At 42.8% G+C, this 18,038-nt stretch overlaps 1 protein-coding gene across 1 annotated transcript; it reads right to left on the bottom strand.

Annotated features, from left to right (window-relative positions):
- Window positions 1–10,963: 10,963 nt before the first annotated feature.
- LOC118656493 (zinc-alpha-2-glycoprotein-like) lies at window positions 10,964–17,793 on the bottom strand. Its single transcript, XM_036309958.1, has 4 exons — window positions 17,634–17,793; window positions 14,428–14,685; window positions 12,157–12,429; window positions 10,964–11,537 (listed from the first exon to the last, which is right to left on the bottom strand). Exons 1-4 carry the CDS (start codon window positions 17,707–17,709, stop codon window positions 11,251–11,253), a joined length of 894 nt encoding a protein of 297 aa, XP_036165851.1. The 5' UTR covers window positions 17,710–17,793; the 3' UTR covers window positions 10,964–11,250.
- Window positions 17,794–18,038: the final 245 nt, after the last annotated feature.

Raw genomic sequence — 18,038 nt, 5'->3', positions numbered from 1 at the left:
TGGGAAAGGATTGTTTTTAAGCAATAGTTGCTCAGGGAAATGTATAAATGGGCACCAGGCTAGATATGGGGCCATGTTTAGCTGAAGCAGTGAACATACAGATATCTTGGGGCCGTTCTTACAGGCCTTGACTCGGTGTGGAGGGTCAAACAGTTGATGTCGTTATGTCTTACTGTCAACTAATCGCAATAGTCATTTAAAAAGTATATATATATTTCTTTATTGATTTCAGAGAGGAAGGGAGAAGGAGAGAGAGACAAAAACATTAATGATGAGAGAGAATCATTGACTAGCTGCCTCCTGTATGCCCCTCACTGGGGATCGACCCCACAACCCAGGCATCTGCCTTTGGCTGGAATCGACCCTGGGACACTTCTGTCCGCAGGCTGATGCTCTATCCACTGAGCCAAGCCAGCTAGGGCAAACATAATGGTCATTGAAGGTAGAATTTAATTTCCCAATAGGCTAGTACTATACAACAATGTGAAGGACTTGAGAATTCAAGGACTAAATCTGGGATGTTTGCACCTATAAGTGCTCGAAAGATTAAAGAAGAAAACAAGGTCAAAAGCAAAAATGATTGACTCAAGCACAGTCTGAAAAGCAAACAACTTCTATGGTAGTGCAGAAAGAATATCTTGTGTCTTCTAGTTGCAAGGATTAAATTGGTGAAATGTAATAATGCCTAATTATTAAAAAACTAAGAACCAGTAAAGATAAGTTTTCATAAGTTAATCACAAAAGCCTAAAAATAAAGTATATTCAAGACTTTTCTTAAATGCTAATCATATTATTAGTAATTAAAGGTGGGTGTGAACAAGAGCTTCATTGGAGAAGGTTGTCAATTGTGCAATGGCATTGGGAAAGGCTTCATGAGAGGTGTTGTGGTTGACCAGGACATTGGACAGGGATAGAATTTCTGTTGGCACCTTAGGGGCAAATTTTATAAGAACAGAAATGGCGTGTGTTTGTTCATTTCTCTGCATTTGGCTCATCTGGAGAAGTGCATGTAAGACATGTTTTTCCCAGAAGAGTATTCAGACTCTACAGATCTCAAGATAAACATGAGAAATCTTGCTTCCCAGGCCAACAAGGCCCACCTCAGTCAGCTTCCCATTTATCATTGTCATGGGCAGTTAGACAGGCATGAACAGAGTAGAAACAGGCCAAGTGTGAAGGGTCACCAGGGCAGAGAGCAAAACTGCAAGCCCTTGCTTGACCACCCCCTGAAGCATTAACCCCTGGAGATGACATCTAGGCCTCGGCTATTAGTGTGTTTCAGCTCCAAGCCCAGAAAAGCAGCAAAACCAGCTGGGGAGACACCATGATGGTGACCCTGAGGATACACACCAGGAAAGCTGATGAATATTTTATTGAGATCCTCCCCAAGACCTCAGAAAAAGGCCTCAGAAAGGAGGACCCGGTTGTGGCTCTCAGTGGAGCATGCCCCGCTTTCCCCACCCTTCCCCCCAGGCCCATTTTTTGCCTCTCTCTTTCTCCTAAGCTCCAGGGCCCTTCTTTTGCCTCTGTAACTTGTTTACTGAGCCCATTTCTTTTAGGCTCACTCTACCTCTGTGATTTTCTAGATAAATATTCTTATAGTTTGAGTCTTGGCTCTGAGTTCTTTCTTAGCCAGAACTCAAGCACTGAGGCTGCCGAATCGAGGTCTCATCTGAGTATTCTTGTTGCTAACGCCTGTTGCCGTTTTTCCACTGGGAACATAACTAAGATGGCTGCGATGAGGATCCTTTGATGCTTCTAAATTAATCTTTTGCATGCACAATTAGAAAGAGATTGCTATTAAATTAGGCAGAATGAATGGAAATCATATTTAATTGGCTTCTTGGAACTTCAAAAAGAAGATTTAGATAAATAGATCCACCTATGGTGTCATTTAGGTGTCAATCTAATTCTTTGAAGTATTAAAAAATAGCTGTCCTTATTTTAAAAGGGGGAAAGTCATTTGGCATTTGACTTGTCAAGAAGAAATATAAATTGTAAATGCCAAAAGGGCAAAAGTTGGATCTAATTGTCCTTTTACAAACTAGTGAGCTCTTCTCATGGCTAAAAGGTCTCTGCTTGTGTCTGTATGTGTGTCTATGTATATGTATGCTATTCATGTGCGATAGCTTTCTCCTAACCTATGGTTTTGTTGAAATTAATTTAAATGCAAATCTTTGCTTGTAAGAATTGGATATTCTAAAATTCTTGGTAATATAGAAAATAACTTAAATGTTTTTGCAAGTTCTTGTGACCTAAGAATAATCTTTAATAAATAAAACCTAGCCTAAGTTTGTTGGTTTAAGTAAAATAGACTTGTCTTTATTTTTCCTGGGTTTTATAAAACTAAGTTTATGTTAATAATTGACTTTTATGTTTCTTTTTGTTTTTTCAGGAACACTATATTTATTAGGTCAATAATTCATTTTTAGCAATACAAGTACAGAATATATCACAATGCTGGTTACAAACATACTCAGTATGGTTTAATGGTTACAAATAATGGTGGGTACTACAAGTTTGTGATAAGGCTGATATGAAAGGTCATTATGACACAATGAAGCATTGTCTTAAAAAATAAATCTATCAATGACCTTAGATATTTCTATAGAAAGTATTGTGGCACTATTAGTGGGGATTTTCATGTAAAGAATTGTTAGTGATTTGCTTTTAATCCTTTCATTAAGAGCTTTTTATTTTTAATCTGTTAAACTAAAATTCCCTGTTGCTTAATAAAGTATAAAAATAGTACTGACCCGGTAATATTTAATAAAATGTAGCATTCATTCACATCATAAAAGTAGAACTAAACTGAAAAGTTTCAGTTACCATGGCAACATATCTTCCCATAAAAGGAATATACAGAAATGAGTAATGTTACACAAATGGTACCTGCAACAGTTATTTAGTGATCCAACATTTAACTTGTGCACCACAAACCAAGTTTTCTAGATATCTATATATAGCATATATTTTTAATCTTAAATTTTACTTTTGAAAAAATGTACACTTCAACAAACACACTAAGGCCACTCATGCTATCGGTACCTAGGACTGCAATTAAAGAAGGGTATTATTTAATAAATCCTAAAGTACACTCCTTCAGATCACCAACAAGTTACAACCAGTTTTCTGCCTAAAACATTCCTGAGATTTGTGGACAATACAACTATTAGTGGTCAAGCCGGAGATTAATCCAAATGTCAGATTTTTAAAAAAGAATTTCCTAGCTAGATCTGAGGTTCACCAAAGCCAAGAGATGAAATATACGCTAATTTTAAAGCAAAATGAAACTCTCAAAAAATTTGCACTAATCATAATTAAGTTCTTCCAGTAGTAACTTTGCTATTCAGAAAAAAAGAAAAAACAAACAAACAAAACACAACAAGCAGTTTGGAAGCATCAAGGCTACACATCCTGGAGAAAGAATAAATACCAACTGACAGTTAACTACACCTGCTACTTAGCAAACAATTCTTCCAAAAGTATGGCCAAAAGCTTTAATTATGTTTTAGGCATGTTTACTGTTGAGTATTTGCATTAGAAGGAACAGCCAAGTGGCAACAGTTATTATTCATAAGGTTGCAGACTCTGTACTCAATCTTCACCATGTTATGAACTCTTCCCAAACAGGCTAGGAGCAAAAGTCTTTGCCAATTTTTTATTTTATTTTAAAAAATGAAAGCATATTGGGATTACTACGAATCAACAGTGAATTCATTCTTAAGCAGAGACAGAACTTTGATATGGTAATAAGGGTCCTAATGCTTTGAGCAAAGTCAGCTTTAGGGAACCATAAGAATAATGGTCTAAGAAACCATTCAGCTCCATTAAACTGGATGCAGAAGTGACAGACCACCTGTGTGGCACATGAGTGTTACAGAGCTCCCTGATGCACCCAACTTGAGTAGCACCAAACTTTAGGAAAAAGACTGGAAAAGAGAAATGAAAGTTAGAGAGGATGAGACCAAAGGCCCCTTTTTAACATTACTTTGCTGAACTTCCAGAAAAATCTTTTAAGTTGATCTAGGCTTCTTTACACACAATCCTACCACATGAGAAAATTTTGTGAGAGCTATTGGTTATTGTGAGATAAATTTTCTTTTCTTCCTTGGAGATTTTTTTTTTTTTTAATTCTAGGAATTATGGTGACATTTACCTCTCTAACTTATTCTAAACATTCCACACTATAAATTATTAGGGTATTATTCTTCATTAGAACCATAAATAGCATATTAAGTTACATCACTAACAGAAGATGACAATCTCATTTCTCAATCTAGAGTATTTGCATTAAATCAAAGCGCTTGGATTTACAGAAAACTACATTAAAGTAGTGATAATAAGGGAAAACTGCCAATAATGATTTTTTTTAAGATAAAACTGGCTGCCACTTAACATTACAATGCTGCGATACTAGGCTCCTAGTATCAAGTTGCTTTACCACAGAATAATGAGAAATGTTTTTAAAGGCTATAAAATGTCCAGGCGAAAGTATGCTATCTGACTTCTTAGCTTTCATTTGACATTGAGGTTTTTAGTGTTAAAATATTTTTTTATTGATTTCAGAGAGGAAGGGAGGAGAGAGAGAGTTAGAAACCTATGACGTATAAAAAATTTAAAAAAACCAAGCTCTAACTGGTTTGGCTCAGTAGATAGAGCATTGTCCTGTGGACTGAGGAGTTGCGGATTCGAGTCCGGTCAAGGGCACATGCCCAGGTTTCAGGCTTGATCCCCAATAGATGGCATGCAGGAAGCAGCCAATCAATGATTCTCTCTCATCATTGATGTTTCTATCTCTCTCGTCCTCTTCCTTTCTCTCTGAAATCAATAAAAAATATTTTAAAAAAGAAATATCATTGATAAGAGAGAATCACTGATTGTGTGCCTCCTGTACACCCACCACTGGAGATCAAGTCTGCAATGTGTGCATGTGCCCTGACTGGGAATCGAACCGTGACCTCCTGGTTCATAGGTAGATGCTCAACCACTGAGCCATGCTGTTGGGCTAGGGTTAAAATCTTAATATATGTAGGAATAACTTTGTAGTGTTTTAGAAGTGCCCCTGAAACACCTCAAAAGGTTTGAAATTTCATGGGAAACATTGTGAAATAAGTGATGAAAACTTCTGTTTATCGTGTGGATAAACAATGGTTGTAAATTAAATGAATAGTCAAGGCTCCAGAAACCTAAGAGAGCCACTTGATTCTTCCCAGCTCCCTATTTTTCGGTTTTTGCATTTCTTCATGCAGCACAGTGCATTTAAACTGGACTTAGACGAAGAACCTTATGAACTGACATTTTTGAATGGAGACATCTTACACTATTGCAAAGGTTTGATAGAGTCACTTCAAGAAAATGCCAAGTTTGTAGTCCCTTTCTTTCAATCAGCTTTCAGCAGACAAAGACATTAAAAATCATTTAACTACCACCTGGACATTTTGCTTATTGGAAAGGACATCAAATAAAAGACACTTTCCTTGGAAGGTACCTAATCAGGCACCTAAACAGTGATGGACATCTACCCCTGTTTACGGGCATCAGAGACTGCTGGAGGATGAGAAGCTGCCGACACCAGGGATAGACAACGATCCCTAGACATCGACAAGGTTTGTGTACCTACTATATGATATTGAACTCAGAATCCATTTTGTTTGATTATCTTTACCAGTCTGATAATGATTAGTCATCATAATAGTTACATTTGTCTTTGGCTTTTTCTATATAGTCCAACTATTTATGATTACGGAATATGTATGACTATTAATATTCTTTCCATGGCGCATGTAAATGTTATACTAGATGCCAAATACAGAAAAATGAGTCAGAAGGCAAAACTCGGATCATGATAGTTCAGAAAAGAAATTATCTAGAATGTTTTATCTGTAATGAAGGCCATGGGACCTGACTGCCTTCCACTTACCTGCCCTTCCCTTTTGGAAAAAATTCAACCTCAACTCAGATTCCATGGTTATAGTATAGTCCCATGCCCAAGGGTCAACAAGACAACATTGAAACTGAGATTTCTTAGGAATGAGCCTTCCTAGGGCTGTGAGACCACACTATCCAATCAAAAGGTTGGTCATTAATGCATTCTTTGGATTGATTTATGACCAAAGTGGGAACTGTGGATGAAAAAAAGGGGTTCTGTAGAAAGAAATCTCATAGGGTGATCTGTTCATAAATTCCTAACTGGGTAGGTCATAGTGGGAAGCCAAGCCCCATACCTATAACTTCTTTAGTGAAAGGCTTTAAGCCAGCTGGTCGATTGCTCTTATGCATGTAAAGTTAACACACCTTTGAAATACCAGATGTAGTAACCCTCAAAGGGGATGGTAACTCTCAAGAGAGCACATAAACTTAAAATGTTTTTATTTTATTTTACTTTTTCTTCAGCATTTATCCCCTTTATGACCTATTCCACTCCTCCCTTCCCCCTGCCATCATCACATTGTTGTCCATGTCCATGAGTTCTCTCTCTCTTTTTTTCTCTCAATCCCTCCACCCCACTCAACCCCACCCCTCACCACCAGAACTGTCTGCCGACTCTCTGCCTATGAGTCTGTTGTGGAATTTAATGAACAAACTGAACTACCAAACAAAAGAGAGCACATAAATTGTTAACTATCCTTCGGTCTAATCCCCACCTTTTTTTCTCCCACCTCCTTACATTTCCTTCTTAATTTCAAATGCATAAAAAAAGATGCAAACTGTTATTCTCATATGCATAAAGAAGATGCATATGCCATCAGTTAGGCTCAAATAAACTGTTATAAAAATTCTCTACAGGTCTGAATATTTTTTTACTTTCCTGGGAGTGTGTCCTGACAGGATGAAGCCTTTCAAATAAGATATGGTTGTGTGTGACTGTAACAGTGGGGAATTGTAACCCACTCCATCATTCCTTTGACATTGTTTCTGTAAATGCTAACTCTGACTAATATATAGCTATAGATAAACAGCATGTTTGTAAAGGAATTCTATGAACTAACTTCAGAAGATGCATATTCTGACCTTCAGTCATCCCAGTTTTTGGAGGTTTGCTGACCTTCAACCACAGAACCAAGATGACGAAGACCAGGATGATGCACATCCAACCATCACTTGACCAATTTCAATATCCTTATTGAAATGGATCATGCTGGTCAGCACATGGAGAAATCTTCAGAACCCTCTCCTTGATTTCCTTGTTCTGTTTTTCTCTTCCTCCTTATAAAAACTTCTGCCTGGGGAGAGCAACCAAGATGGTGGCATAGATAAACACCTGAACTTGCTGCTGCGCACAACCACATTAAAGCTACAATTAAAAGACAAAACGAATATCATCCAGAACCACAGGAAGACTGGCTGAGTAGAAATTCTGCAACTAGAAGGAAAGAGAAAAGTGCCTTGAGTCCGGTAGGAGGTGCAGAGGTGTGGAAGTGTGGAGGTATGGAGGCGCGTGCGAAAAGGGCTGGCAGCTGGGTATGCTGTTGTCTTTTTCAATCAGGAGGGAGATACAAGCTCCCAACTGCTCTGAACTCCAGTTCCGGGTGAGTCTCTGGGGACCCAGACTCATATGGAAACTGGACTGTCTGGCATCGGGTCAGAATGTTAGGGCGGCTTTCTCACAGAGGTGCTTGCAGTGTTCATTGTTCCTGCATGGGGCCGCAGGACACAGACCCCGGGATCTCTCTGAGGCAAAACAGACTGGCAGCCATTGCGGTTTGCTCCACCCTGGTGATTCCCTGAGACCCCACCTCACCCAATTTACAACCCCACCCAACCTGTGCACTTTTGCATATGAATGGCCTGGCCTTTCTCCGCCTAAAAACCTGTCAAACTATAGCTGGGTCAGAGAACCCCAGAGCTACCAAAAGAAGACCTAAGGCTTGTCAGCAGCCTGCATTACTTCACAGCTGCTCTTCATCTGGGCACCTCCAAACCCCAAACAAATAGGAGGAATCTGCAGATCTCTCTGTAGCTCCTGCTGGGTGGCCTCAGGCAGTGGCTGACTTTGCACCTCCTTGAAGATCCAAGAGCCAGTCTACTCAGTGGTCAGTGAGACCATCCAGATTACAACTCCTCAGATCCATAAGAGACATACTCAAGGGGCAGACTCAGTGAGCACCAAAGCCCCACTGAAGCAAGTCCTGCCCCATAAGGGTGTCTCCAGCACAGAAGTTCTCCCACTGTAGACACAACTGGTCCTCATAGCCAACTGACCTGGAGGTCAATTCCTCCCAGTGATACCAACAGCAATCAAGGCTTAACTACAACAAGACTGTGCATAGAACCCACAAAGGGGTGCACCAAGAGTGTCCACCTCAGGTAATTAGGGAGGCTGAGCCACTGGGCCCTATAGGACACCTAGAATACAAAGCCAGTCTATCAACACAGAGAAGCAGCCAAAATGCAGAGACAAAGAAACAGGTCACAAATGAAAGAAATAGAGGAAAGCAAACTACTGGATATAGAGTTCAAAACCACGGTTATAAGGTTATTTAAGAATCTTCTAGAAACCTCCGATAAATCTAGTGAGACCCTCAAGGATATGAAAAAGGACCAATTAGAAATTAAGCATACACTGACTGAAATAAAGAATAATATACAGAGATCCAACAGCAGACTAGAGGATCCCAAAAATCAAGTCAAAGATTTGAAATACGAAGCAAAAAACACCCAACTAGAAAAGCAAAAGGAAAAAAGAATACAAAAATATGAAGATAGAGCAAGGAGCCTCTGGGACAACTTTAAGTGCACCAACATCTGAATTATAGGGGTGACAGAAGAAGAGAGAGAGCAAGATATTGAAAACCTATTTGAAGAAATAATGACAGAAAACTTCCCCTACCTGGTGAAAGAAATAGACTTACAAGCCCAGGAAGCACAGAGAACCCCAAACAAAAGGAACCCAAAGAGGACCACACCAAGATACATCATAATTAAAATGCCAAGAGCAAAAGACAAAGAGAGAATATTAAAAGCAGCAAGAGAAAAACAGTTAGTTAGTTACCTACAAGGGAGTACCCATATGACTCTCAGCTGATTTCTCAACAGAAACCATGCAGGCCAGAAGGGAGTGGCAAGAAATATTCCAAGTGATGAATAGCAAGAACCTACAACCAAGATTACTCTACCCAGCAAAGTTATCATTCAGAATTGAAGGTCAGATAAAGAGCTTCACAGATAGGAAAAAGCTAAAGGAGTTCATCACCACCAAACCAGTATTATATGAAATGCTGAAGGGTATTCTTTTAGAAGAGGAAGAAGAAGAAAAAGGTAAAGATACAAATTATGAACAACAAATACACATCTATCAACAAGTGAATCTAAGAATTAAGTGAATAAATAATCTGATGAACAGAATGAACTGGTGATTATAATAGAATCAGGGACATAGAAAGGGAATGGACTGACTATTCTTGGGGGGGAAAGGGGTGTGGGAGATGCGGGAAGAGACTGGACAAAAATCGTGCACCTATGGATGAGGACAGTGGGTGGGGAGTGAGGGCGGAGGGTGGGGCGGGAACTGGGAGGAGGGGAGTTATGGGGGGGAAAAAGAGGAACAAATGTAATAATCTGAACAATAAAGATTTAATTAAAAAAAAATTATGAACAACAAAGTGACAACAAATACATATCTATCAACAAGTGAATCTAAAATTCAAGTGAAGCCCTAACCGGTTTGGCTCAGTGGATAGAGCATCGGCCTGCGGACTCAGGGGTCTCAGGTTCGATTCCAGTCAAGGGCATGTACCTTGGTTGCAGGCACATCCCCAGTAGGGAGTGTGCAGGAGGCAGCTGATCAATGTTTCTCTCTCATCGATGTTTCTAACTCTCTATCCCTCTCCCTTTCTCTCTGTAAAAAATAAATAAAATATATTTAAAAAAAAATAAAAATCAAGTGAATAAAAAATCCGATGAACAGAATAAACTGGTGAATAGAATCGAATCAGGGGCATAGAAAGGGAGTGGACTGACAATTCTCAGGGGGAAGGGAGTGTGGGGGGTGCGGGAAAAGACTGAACAAAAATTGTACACCTATGGATGAGGACAGTGCGGGGTGTGTGTGTAAGGGCAGGGGGTGGGATGGGGAACCAGGTGGAGGGGAGCTATGGGGGGAAAAAGAGGAACAACTGTAATAATCTGAACAATAAAGATTTATTAAAAAAAATAAACAACAAAAAAACTTCTGCCTGCACTGAGATGTTGAGATTGGCTTTGCAACAAGAATCCCCCATCTTCTCAGGTGTCCAGCACTTGAATAAATCACTTTCCAATTTCAACAGCATCTGTCTCAGGAGTTTGGCTTATGTGGTAGCAGGCAGCTGAATCTGGGTTCTGGTGACATGGCCCTAAAGCCAACATAGTGTAGGAGAGGCAGAGTGGCTGGAGTGGAGGATAGTGTCTCACAGGTGGCAAGTAAGTGTGGGGGAAACTGAGGTACAGAAGATGTTTCGGATTGAATTAAAGAATTTGCAGTGTTCTATGACCTCATGACCGGAGGGGACATCAGCAGTGGGCACCTGAACAATACTCAAGGTACAAGGTGGTCATACCATGCTACAGTGGAGACCCCAGGTCAAGCTGGCCAGTATAGCCCTGGCTGGTATAGCTCAGTAGTTGAGTGTTGTTCCATGCATTGAAGGGTCACACATTGGATTCCTGGTCAAAGGCACCTGCCTGGGTTGCAGGTTCAATCCCTGGCACAGTTGGGGCATGTGGGAGGCAACCAATCATATGTCTCTCTCTCATATTGATGCTTCCCCCTCTCTCTCCCCCTCCCTCCCTCCCTTCCTCCCTCCCTCCCTCCCTTCCACCTTCTCTAAAAGTCAATGGAAAAAATATCCTCAGGTGAGGATCAACAAAACAAACAAACAAAAAGATGGCCAGAACATATTGTTTCCAGTGGATGCCAAGAATTTCAGATGATTCAAATGCCTGAGGGTAGGATGAATAATAATCTCTGCTGACATCTCTACAGATTTTAGCAATACAATAATCAGATTTATTTTTCTTATAGGCTAGTTGTTTAGTGTGATTAGATTCCACAGAATAGATAATGGGTTCAGAGAGGGAATGTAGCAGTGAGTCAGCTCAGTGCTCAGCATTCAAGCTTTGTGTCTCCAAATTCACCACCTCTCCGTCCCCTTCACTCTTCCTCTTGGGCCTTGCTGAGGATGATGACAGTCATTCTAGAGCTCATCTCTCATGTCCCGATGAAAGGGTGCCTACTAGTCTCCGGACCCCGAGATGCCTAGCCCCTGGTTACTGACTCTTATTCCATGTGACAGTGAGGGGCTGGGCCAGGCTGCTGTGCTGCACGTGGCAGGAGTAAGGGCCTCTGGACAGAGAGGGGATTTTCACCACCACCCAGGACTGGTAAGTGCCATTTTCACTGAGAGGACCCTCTCCCCATGACTCAGTCTCCACTACACTGTCTGCCTGAGTCCAGTACAGACTGATTGGTTGTGGGTAGAAGTTGTCGGCCACGCACTTGAGGGTCCTGATGTTTCCTGGGTCCACATGGCTGGTGATTGACACAGAGGGAGGATCTGTGGAGAGACACAGCACAGAGTTTGAGGGTCTGAGGAGACCTTTCCTTGTTCACGTCTCTCCCACCCCTGGAGTCAGGGATGAGCAGAGCCCTCAGTTTTCCACCTGCCTCCCCAGGAAACTTCCAGAAGATCAGGGAAGCTGAGGCTTTCCATGAGGCTTCCTTGTTGGATAAAGGAATGTCTGTGGCTACTTCCTTGCCTCCCAGCACTCTGCCCACCCACTGTGGATTGACTTCTGGTGGCAAGAAATGTGAATGCCCCGTGTTTTTATGTTTTTGGTTTCTCTCTCTCCCGCCCTCCCCCACAAACCTTCCAGTGGGCTTTGTGGCTCCTGCCTCCCCCAGTCTGTCTGCTGCTTAAGAACTTCTTTCTGATTAATTCTTAAACCAAAGTCTCAGCTTGTGTCAATCAATCCTGCTCTCACTTACTCATCTTCATCCTTCCTGGGCAGACATTTTACACACCTGCCTTCTCCCCACAGCCACGCCAGGAGGCATATCACAGAGAGAAATGACTACAGGATTTGCCTGAAATGTTCCCCTGAGGTCCCAGCCTGAAGTCACCTTGGTTTTTCTCAGCTCAGTGAGGGGAGGAGGACAGAGGGAGCAGTAGGTACCTTGACGGTCCAGGAAGGGCCTGCTGAATTGCAGGTACTTTTGCAGCTTCCCGGTGCACTCTTCTTCCAGTGAGGCCTTGGTCCGCTGCACAGAGCCTTCTGTCTCCCACTTCACCTTGGTTTTCAGAGCTTCTGGTTGCAGGGGGATCCAGGCTGGGATTTCTGTGTCGAACTTGATGTAGTCCCGTCCATCATAAGCAACCGTCCAGAATGCCCCACAGTAGTTGTTATTCTGAAGTTTACAGCCATACTTTTCCTGCATGGTGTGATTCCCTGCAGGTAACACGACCCCCCAGAAATCAGTCAGCCTGGCATCAACTCTGTCTTAATAACTTACTCTTGCACAGTTTGCAATGAGGAAGAAAGGGTTTTGAAATCTAAAGATGCAACCCCTTTATTTAGGCAGATGGGTTATTAGCCAGACATAGAGCAGGCAGAGAGAGGGAAACAGTATGCTTTGGTGTTTTAGGCCAATCTGAGATGAGATACGTTCTTCCCAATCAGGGAATTTCAGATTGCTGCAGGCTGTGAACAGATCTTCTAGTCCCATGAAGCACCTTTTTGAATGAACATTTAATACACTGTGAGGTCTTAGGAACCTGACACGAGCACAGAAGTTCATTTTCAAGTTAAATAGAAATTACTTGTAGTTAAAAATAGATTGTGCAATCTATTCTCTTTTCCCGTCTACATGAAGTTTGATGTCTCCAGGTGAGTCCACAGAAGTTGATCAGTTCTTCCCTCTATTCTGGTGTCTGATATTTTCATTACAGATCTTTATCATGGCCTCCTTCCCAATTGGAAATTGGCCTTAGGAAAGGGGGGAAGAGTCACTTTATTTCTATTATAAAAGTAGGTGTTTATCCTATACTGACTAGTGCTATTGGCACTGGCTCTGATCTCAAGCTATCTGGGCTCTAATCCCAGACCCATGTCCACCCTCACATGACTTGTTGTGTAAATTTCAGCCAATAACCTGTTTTGCTTCAATTTTATCATTTCTAAGATGGCAATGGAACTATGTTAGAGGGTTATCTTGATCATTGCATGAGTCAATACATGTGCCTAGCACAGCACATAGAGCTCAATAAATGTCAGGCCTTATTATTTTCTAATACCTATTTTCATATCATGATTGCTCACATCCACTTTCCATTCCAGCCAATCAAACTTTGTTTTAGTTTCTTTCCCAGGCACCTGTGTCTTACCCACTCCTATTTTTGAGCACAGTTCAGGCTGTTTTCTCACTAGGACTTCCAAACTACATCCTTCAGATTTAGTAACTTTTGCCTTCTTTTGTAGCTTCTTGTTTGTTTGTTTTTTTAATACTCAGAAACCCATCTTTTGACACCAGTCCTATAATAATTTAAAATCACCAGTTCATCAGGCCTGTGGTTGGCTGGCTTGTGGGGTAGGCAGTATGGTTTGGGAGAAAGAAAGCTGGGTTGGGAGATGGGAGAACTAGTCTCTGAGCTCTACCTTGCATGACTCCTCACACCATAAGACCTGGTGACCCCACCCACCAGTCTCCTCCTATGGACAGGAGGGTCTTTATGATTTTATGGAACCCTAACAGTTTGTGGTTTTGAATTCAGTCCTTCCTGAGCAGCTAGTATGAGCCATGGTTTGCACTAGGTACTTTCTTCCAATCACTCAGCATCTTCATTGTCTGTCTTAGGTTAAGGGGCTCCTGGTGATATCAAGACAGGCTATGTCCTAGCTTTCACGGAATTTACCTAGATCATTTTCACAAAATCTCTTGGAGGCAGGACTCAATGCTCCAGTTTTGGCAGATCCAGACCAGATAATTAAGAACATGTTCACTGTGAAACAGCTAGTGACTGGCAGAGCTAGAACCTGAACCCTGATCAGAATGACCCAAGGTTAGCTCACTCCCCACCCAACATCCCTGGGTGGGGGTGAGTCTGATGCCTTCTAAAGTGGGATCCACCTCAGATGGGTAGGGGTGTGGAGCTGAGAGGACAGATGTGCCCACAAGGGCTGACACTGACAGCACTTGGTGTGAGAGTTGAGGCCTGGGAGCGAGGATGGGGGAAGTGATGGGGAAGGAGGAAAAGCAGCTGTGATGTGTTGGGGGGTGGGGGTGGGGGCGGGGAGAGATGAAGAAATGTCTGTAAATCTCTCAGTGTGCTGCTGACTTTTTCTTTGGCATGGGGAGCATTTCTAGCCTGCAGACCCCTTTCCATTCAAAATTGCAGGACTGCCTCTTGAGCTAAGACCTTCCACCCCAGCAGTCCATAGTCCACTGACCTGTATCCTTGTAGTAGCCCATGATGTCTTTCAGGTTCTTCAGGAAGAAGTCCCCCCTGGCCTTTTGAAATTTACTTAGTTCCTCCCAGTCCTCCATTCCTTCCACCTGTTTCCATGGGCCCAGGGGTTCAGCTTTTTCAGTTTCACTATCGTAGTGGAAGAAGGCCTGGTCGTTGAGGTAGCCAGTTGCCTGAAAACTGGGGAAGCCCTCCTTGGGCTTGGATACCCCATTGGAGTGGTAGGTCAGAGAATAAGGCCCTGCAAAAGGGGAGAAAAGAGTGAGCTGTGGGATTCACGCAGGGGAGTCCCAGTGTGGGCAGCAGAGGGCCAGGAAGGGAGACCTGATCACTGGGCTTCGTCCCCCCCAGCTCTCTCCACCTGCTGCCACCTGTGCACTATTGGATGCTCACTTGAAAGATTGGGCTTTAGTTCTGTTCTGGAGATGATACTTCAGAGACCGTTTTGTATTTTACTACATTATATTCTCTCTTGGCACATAAAAAGATGGTATTTCTTAGCCTTTGTATAGGTATACTAGAAGCCCGTTGCACGAAGATTCGCGTAATAGGCCTTCCTTCACCTGGCTGCCGGCACCAGTTTTCCTCCGGCACCCAGGACCCAGGCCTTTGGTCCGGCTGCAGCGGAGAAGCCAAGCCTCTTCAGTTCAGTCCGGCCGGAGCCTTCAGTCTTCGCTCCGCGCCTGCGTATGCAAATTAACCACCATCTTTGTTGGGTTAACTTGCATACTCATCCTATTGGCTGGTAGGTGTAGTGGAGTGACACCAATTTGCATGTTTCTCTTTTATTAGTGTAGATTGGGACCATGACTGAGTTCTGTCAAAAGGAAATGTGGGTGGAAGTGATTTCTTTCTTCTGGTCGGAGGCCCTATGAGCTGATTTGAACCCTCTGTCTCTCTTTTATTTAGGTGATGATTGTGGAGACCACAGGATAAAATAGAAGAGTCCCAACATGGATCCTTGAATCACCCCATGGAAGACAGGAATATCGTCTGTTCTGTTTTCATGTTTACAGGAGCAAAAAAATAAACATCTGCTGAGTTATGCTACTAAAAACTGTCTTTGTTATTGGAGCATAACCTAGTTGAACCTAACAAACACTATAATTAGAAAGTGTAGGAAGGAGAATTAATTAGTAACCGCAGGAAATGACCTAGAATGGATCAGCATAAGCTAAGAACAGGATGGAACTCAGAAATGCCAGGGCTGTTCCTGCGTTTTTGTGTGAGTCAGGGAGTGGTAGAGGGTTGGGATATTTTTATAATAAATTTCAAAATGGATTCCTAATATAACTCTTACTAGAGGCCTGGTGCACGGATTCATGCACCTGTGGGGTCCCTCCACCTGGCCTGCAGGGATCAGACTGAAATCGGATCTCTGACATACTTCCAAGGGGTCCCAGATTGCAAGTGGGCAGTTCTCGGGTGACGCATCCTGGAATTGGGCTCCCTCCTCTCTGGTTCCGGGTGCATCACCCAAGAACCACAGCTGCCAAGTCACCACAGCTTGGCAGCTCCTGTGTTGAGTGCCTGCCCCTGGTGGTCAGTGTGTGTCATAGCTACTGGTAAGAGCGTCTGCCCCCTGGTGGTCATTGCACATCATAGCTATCGGTTGGACGGTCGCTTAGGCTTTTACATATATAGATGGGTGTTACTAATGTTAGAGGTCATATTCCAGATTTCTAGTTCCAGTACTTAAGTTATTCTTTTCTTTTTTTAAAGTTGGGATAAGGAAAAGGATAAGGCAAGGAAGGGTGGAGGAGGTTATGAAGAAACAGATATGACTAACAGGAAGGTGAAGGGAGGGGGATGGATGGGAAAGAAGGGACAGTTGTAGGACATACAGGACATGAACTAGGCTCAGTGATACCAAAACTGGGCCTCAACTCTCCTTTTCACAAACTTAAACTTAGAAAACATTGAAAAGATGCTTTTGGTATAGGAAATGTGAAAAGCAGTGGGCATGCCGAAAGAGTTTCAAAATAAGGAAAAGTATCCAGGGGGAACAAAGAGCGTAGGTTAGGTAAAAAAACATGGAAAGCTTGTTAAAATTAGGGGTAAAAGGAGATGAAGAATGAGAAAAATTCAAATGTAAAAAGTAACAAGGGGAAAGAAGAAAAGAAGAGATAAAAAGTGTGAGTGGGGAAACATTTGTGAGTTATTCTCACTAATTAGTTTCTAAATGTGACTGCCATTTTGCTCAGTAGATGTCGAGTAAAGATTACTGCACATACTGTGGGTGGGCCTCCTCCAACCAGCTGAAGGCCACAGGAGAAGAGGCTGAGGTCTCCAAAGGAAGAAGGCACTCTGCCTCCAGATTGCCTCTGGACCCAAGACTGCAACATCATCTCTTCTCTGGGTCTCCAGTGTGCGGACCAACCTTGCCGATTTTGGACTTCTCAGCCCTCACCATGGTGTGGGCCACATCCTTAAAATAAATGTTTCTTTCTGTGCTTATACATGCCATTCATTCTGTTTCTCTGGAGAACACTAAATCTAAACTGGATTTTGATGTCGGATGTTATTAACAATGTAAATATAATCAATAGTTATAAAACACATATTCTGACAGTTTGTAAATGTAAAAATTCTAACTTCCACAGTTTAGCTTCCATTTCTTCATCCTGAAAAAAAGCCTCAGGACTCTGTCCTAAAATGGACTCTGCCCAACCTCCAGCTGGCTTCTTTCCTGGTCACCAGCCTTCCAGGCCCACTGTCCAAGTGTCTAACTATGCGGGGAAGGAATGGGCTTGTTTCCAGAAGTATCCTCCAGTTAATATGCCTTTACAAGTGCTCTTTGGAGTTGTTATCTTTCTCCTTGAGAGTCAGACAGATACATCCAGCCATTGGAAGGAGGGAGGAACAAAAAGTTGCACCGGTGTGGTCCCTGCTCTGTCCTGGCTGTATGACCCAGGACAGGTCACTTCACTTGTCTGGGTCTCAGTTTTGTTCATTTGCCTACTAAGAATTTTAGATTCTAATTATTTAAGGCCTTACTTAGCATGAGTCCAGAGGCTCCCCAAATGCTTCTGGAAGTGTGTGAGCTGAGGTAGCTGACAGCCTCGAACACCCATTCCTACTGTACACTGGGAATGCCGGCTTCATCTGGGGCCCTCTCCCAGCCCATCTGTCTCACACATTCCCTCCCCTGCATTCTTCTCCATACCCAGCCCTTGGTTCCCAACTCACTGTTTTGAGTGTCCTGGGCGACTGCAGGACCCACAACAAGCAGTAGGGACAGCAGGACAGGCACCATTGTGCTCATCGTGTCTGAGTGGAAGGTACTGGACTTCCTAGGTCCTGGTGCAGACTACTTGGAGAGACGGCTAGATATAGTTTTGGGAACAGCTTGGCTTGGAGCCCTGCCCAGGTGAGGTAAATGCACAGGCCAATGAGCGTGCCAGGCTGGGCTCCTCAGCTGACTGTGAGGAAGCAGGATGCACAGGCCAGGCTGGGTGTGTTTTCCTCAGTGAATACAGACGGTCTGCCCATGTGGAGCTGAGCCGGGTGATCTGGGACTGGGACTTTGACATGGGTCCACACCGTGGCCCTCTTGGCAGCGGCATGTGATTACAGGACTAGTCCCATGGTGCT

The sequence above is a fragment of the Myotis myotis genome, unplaced genomic scaffold (genome assembly GCF_014108235.1).
Source record: "Myotis myotis isolate mMyoMyo1 unplaced genomic scaffold, mMyoMyo1.p scaffold_m19_p_5, whole genome shotgun sequence".
Lineage (NCBI taxonomy): Eukaryota > Metazoa > Chordata > Mammalia > Chiroptera > Vespertilionidae > Myotis > Myotis myotis.
This window is presented reverse-complemented; position numbering and strand designations above follow the sequence as displayed.

Coding starts and splice junctions, on each gene's coding strand:
- LOC118656493 (XM_036309958.1), bottom strand. CDS start 17,709: ATGAGCACAATGGTGCCTGTCCTGCTGTCCCTACTGCTTGTTGTGGGT. Junction 14,686..17,633: donor CGCCCAGGACACTCAAAACA/GTGAGTTGGGAA, acceptor CCCCTTTTGCAG/GGCCTTATTCTCTGACCTAC. Junction 11,538..12,156: donor GCCCTTCCTGGACCGTCAAG/GTACCTACTGCT, acceptor GTCTCTCCACAG/ATCCTCCCTCTGTGTCAATC.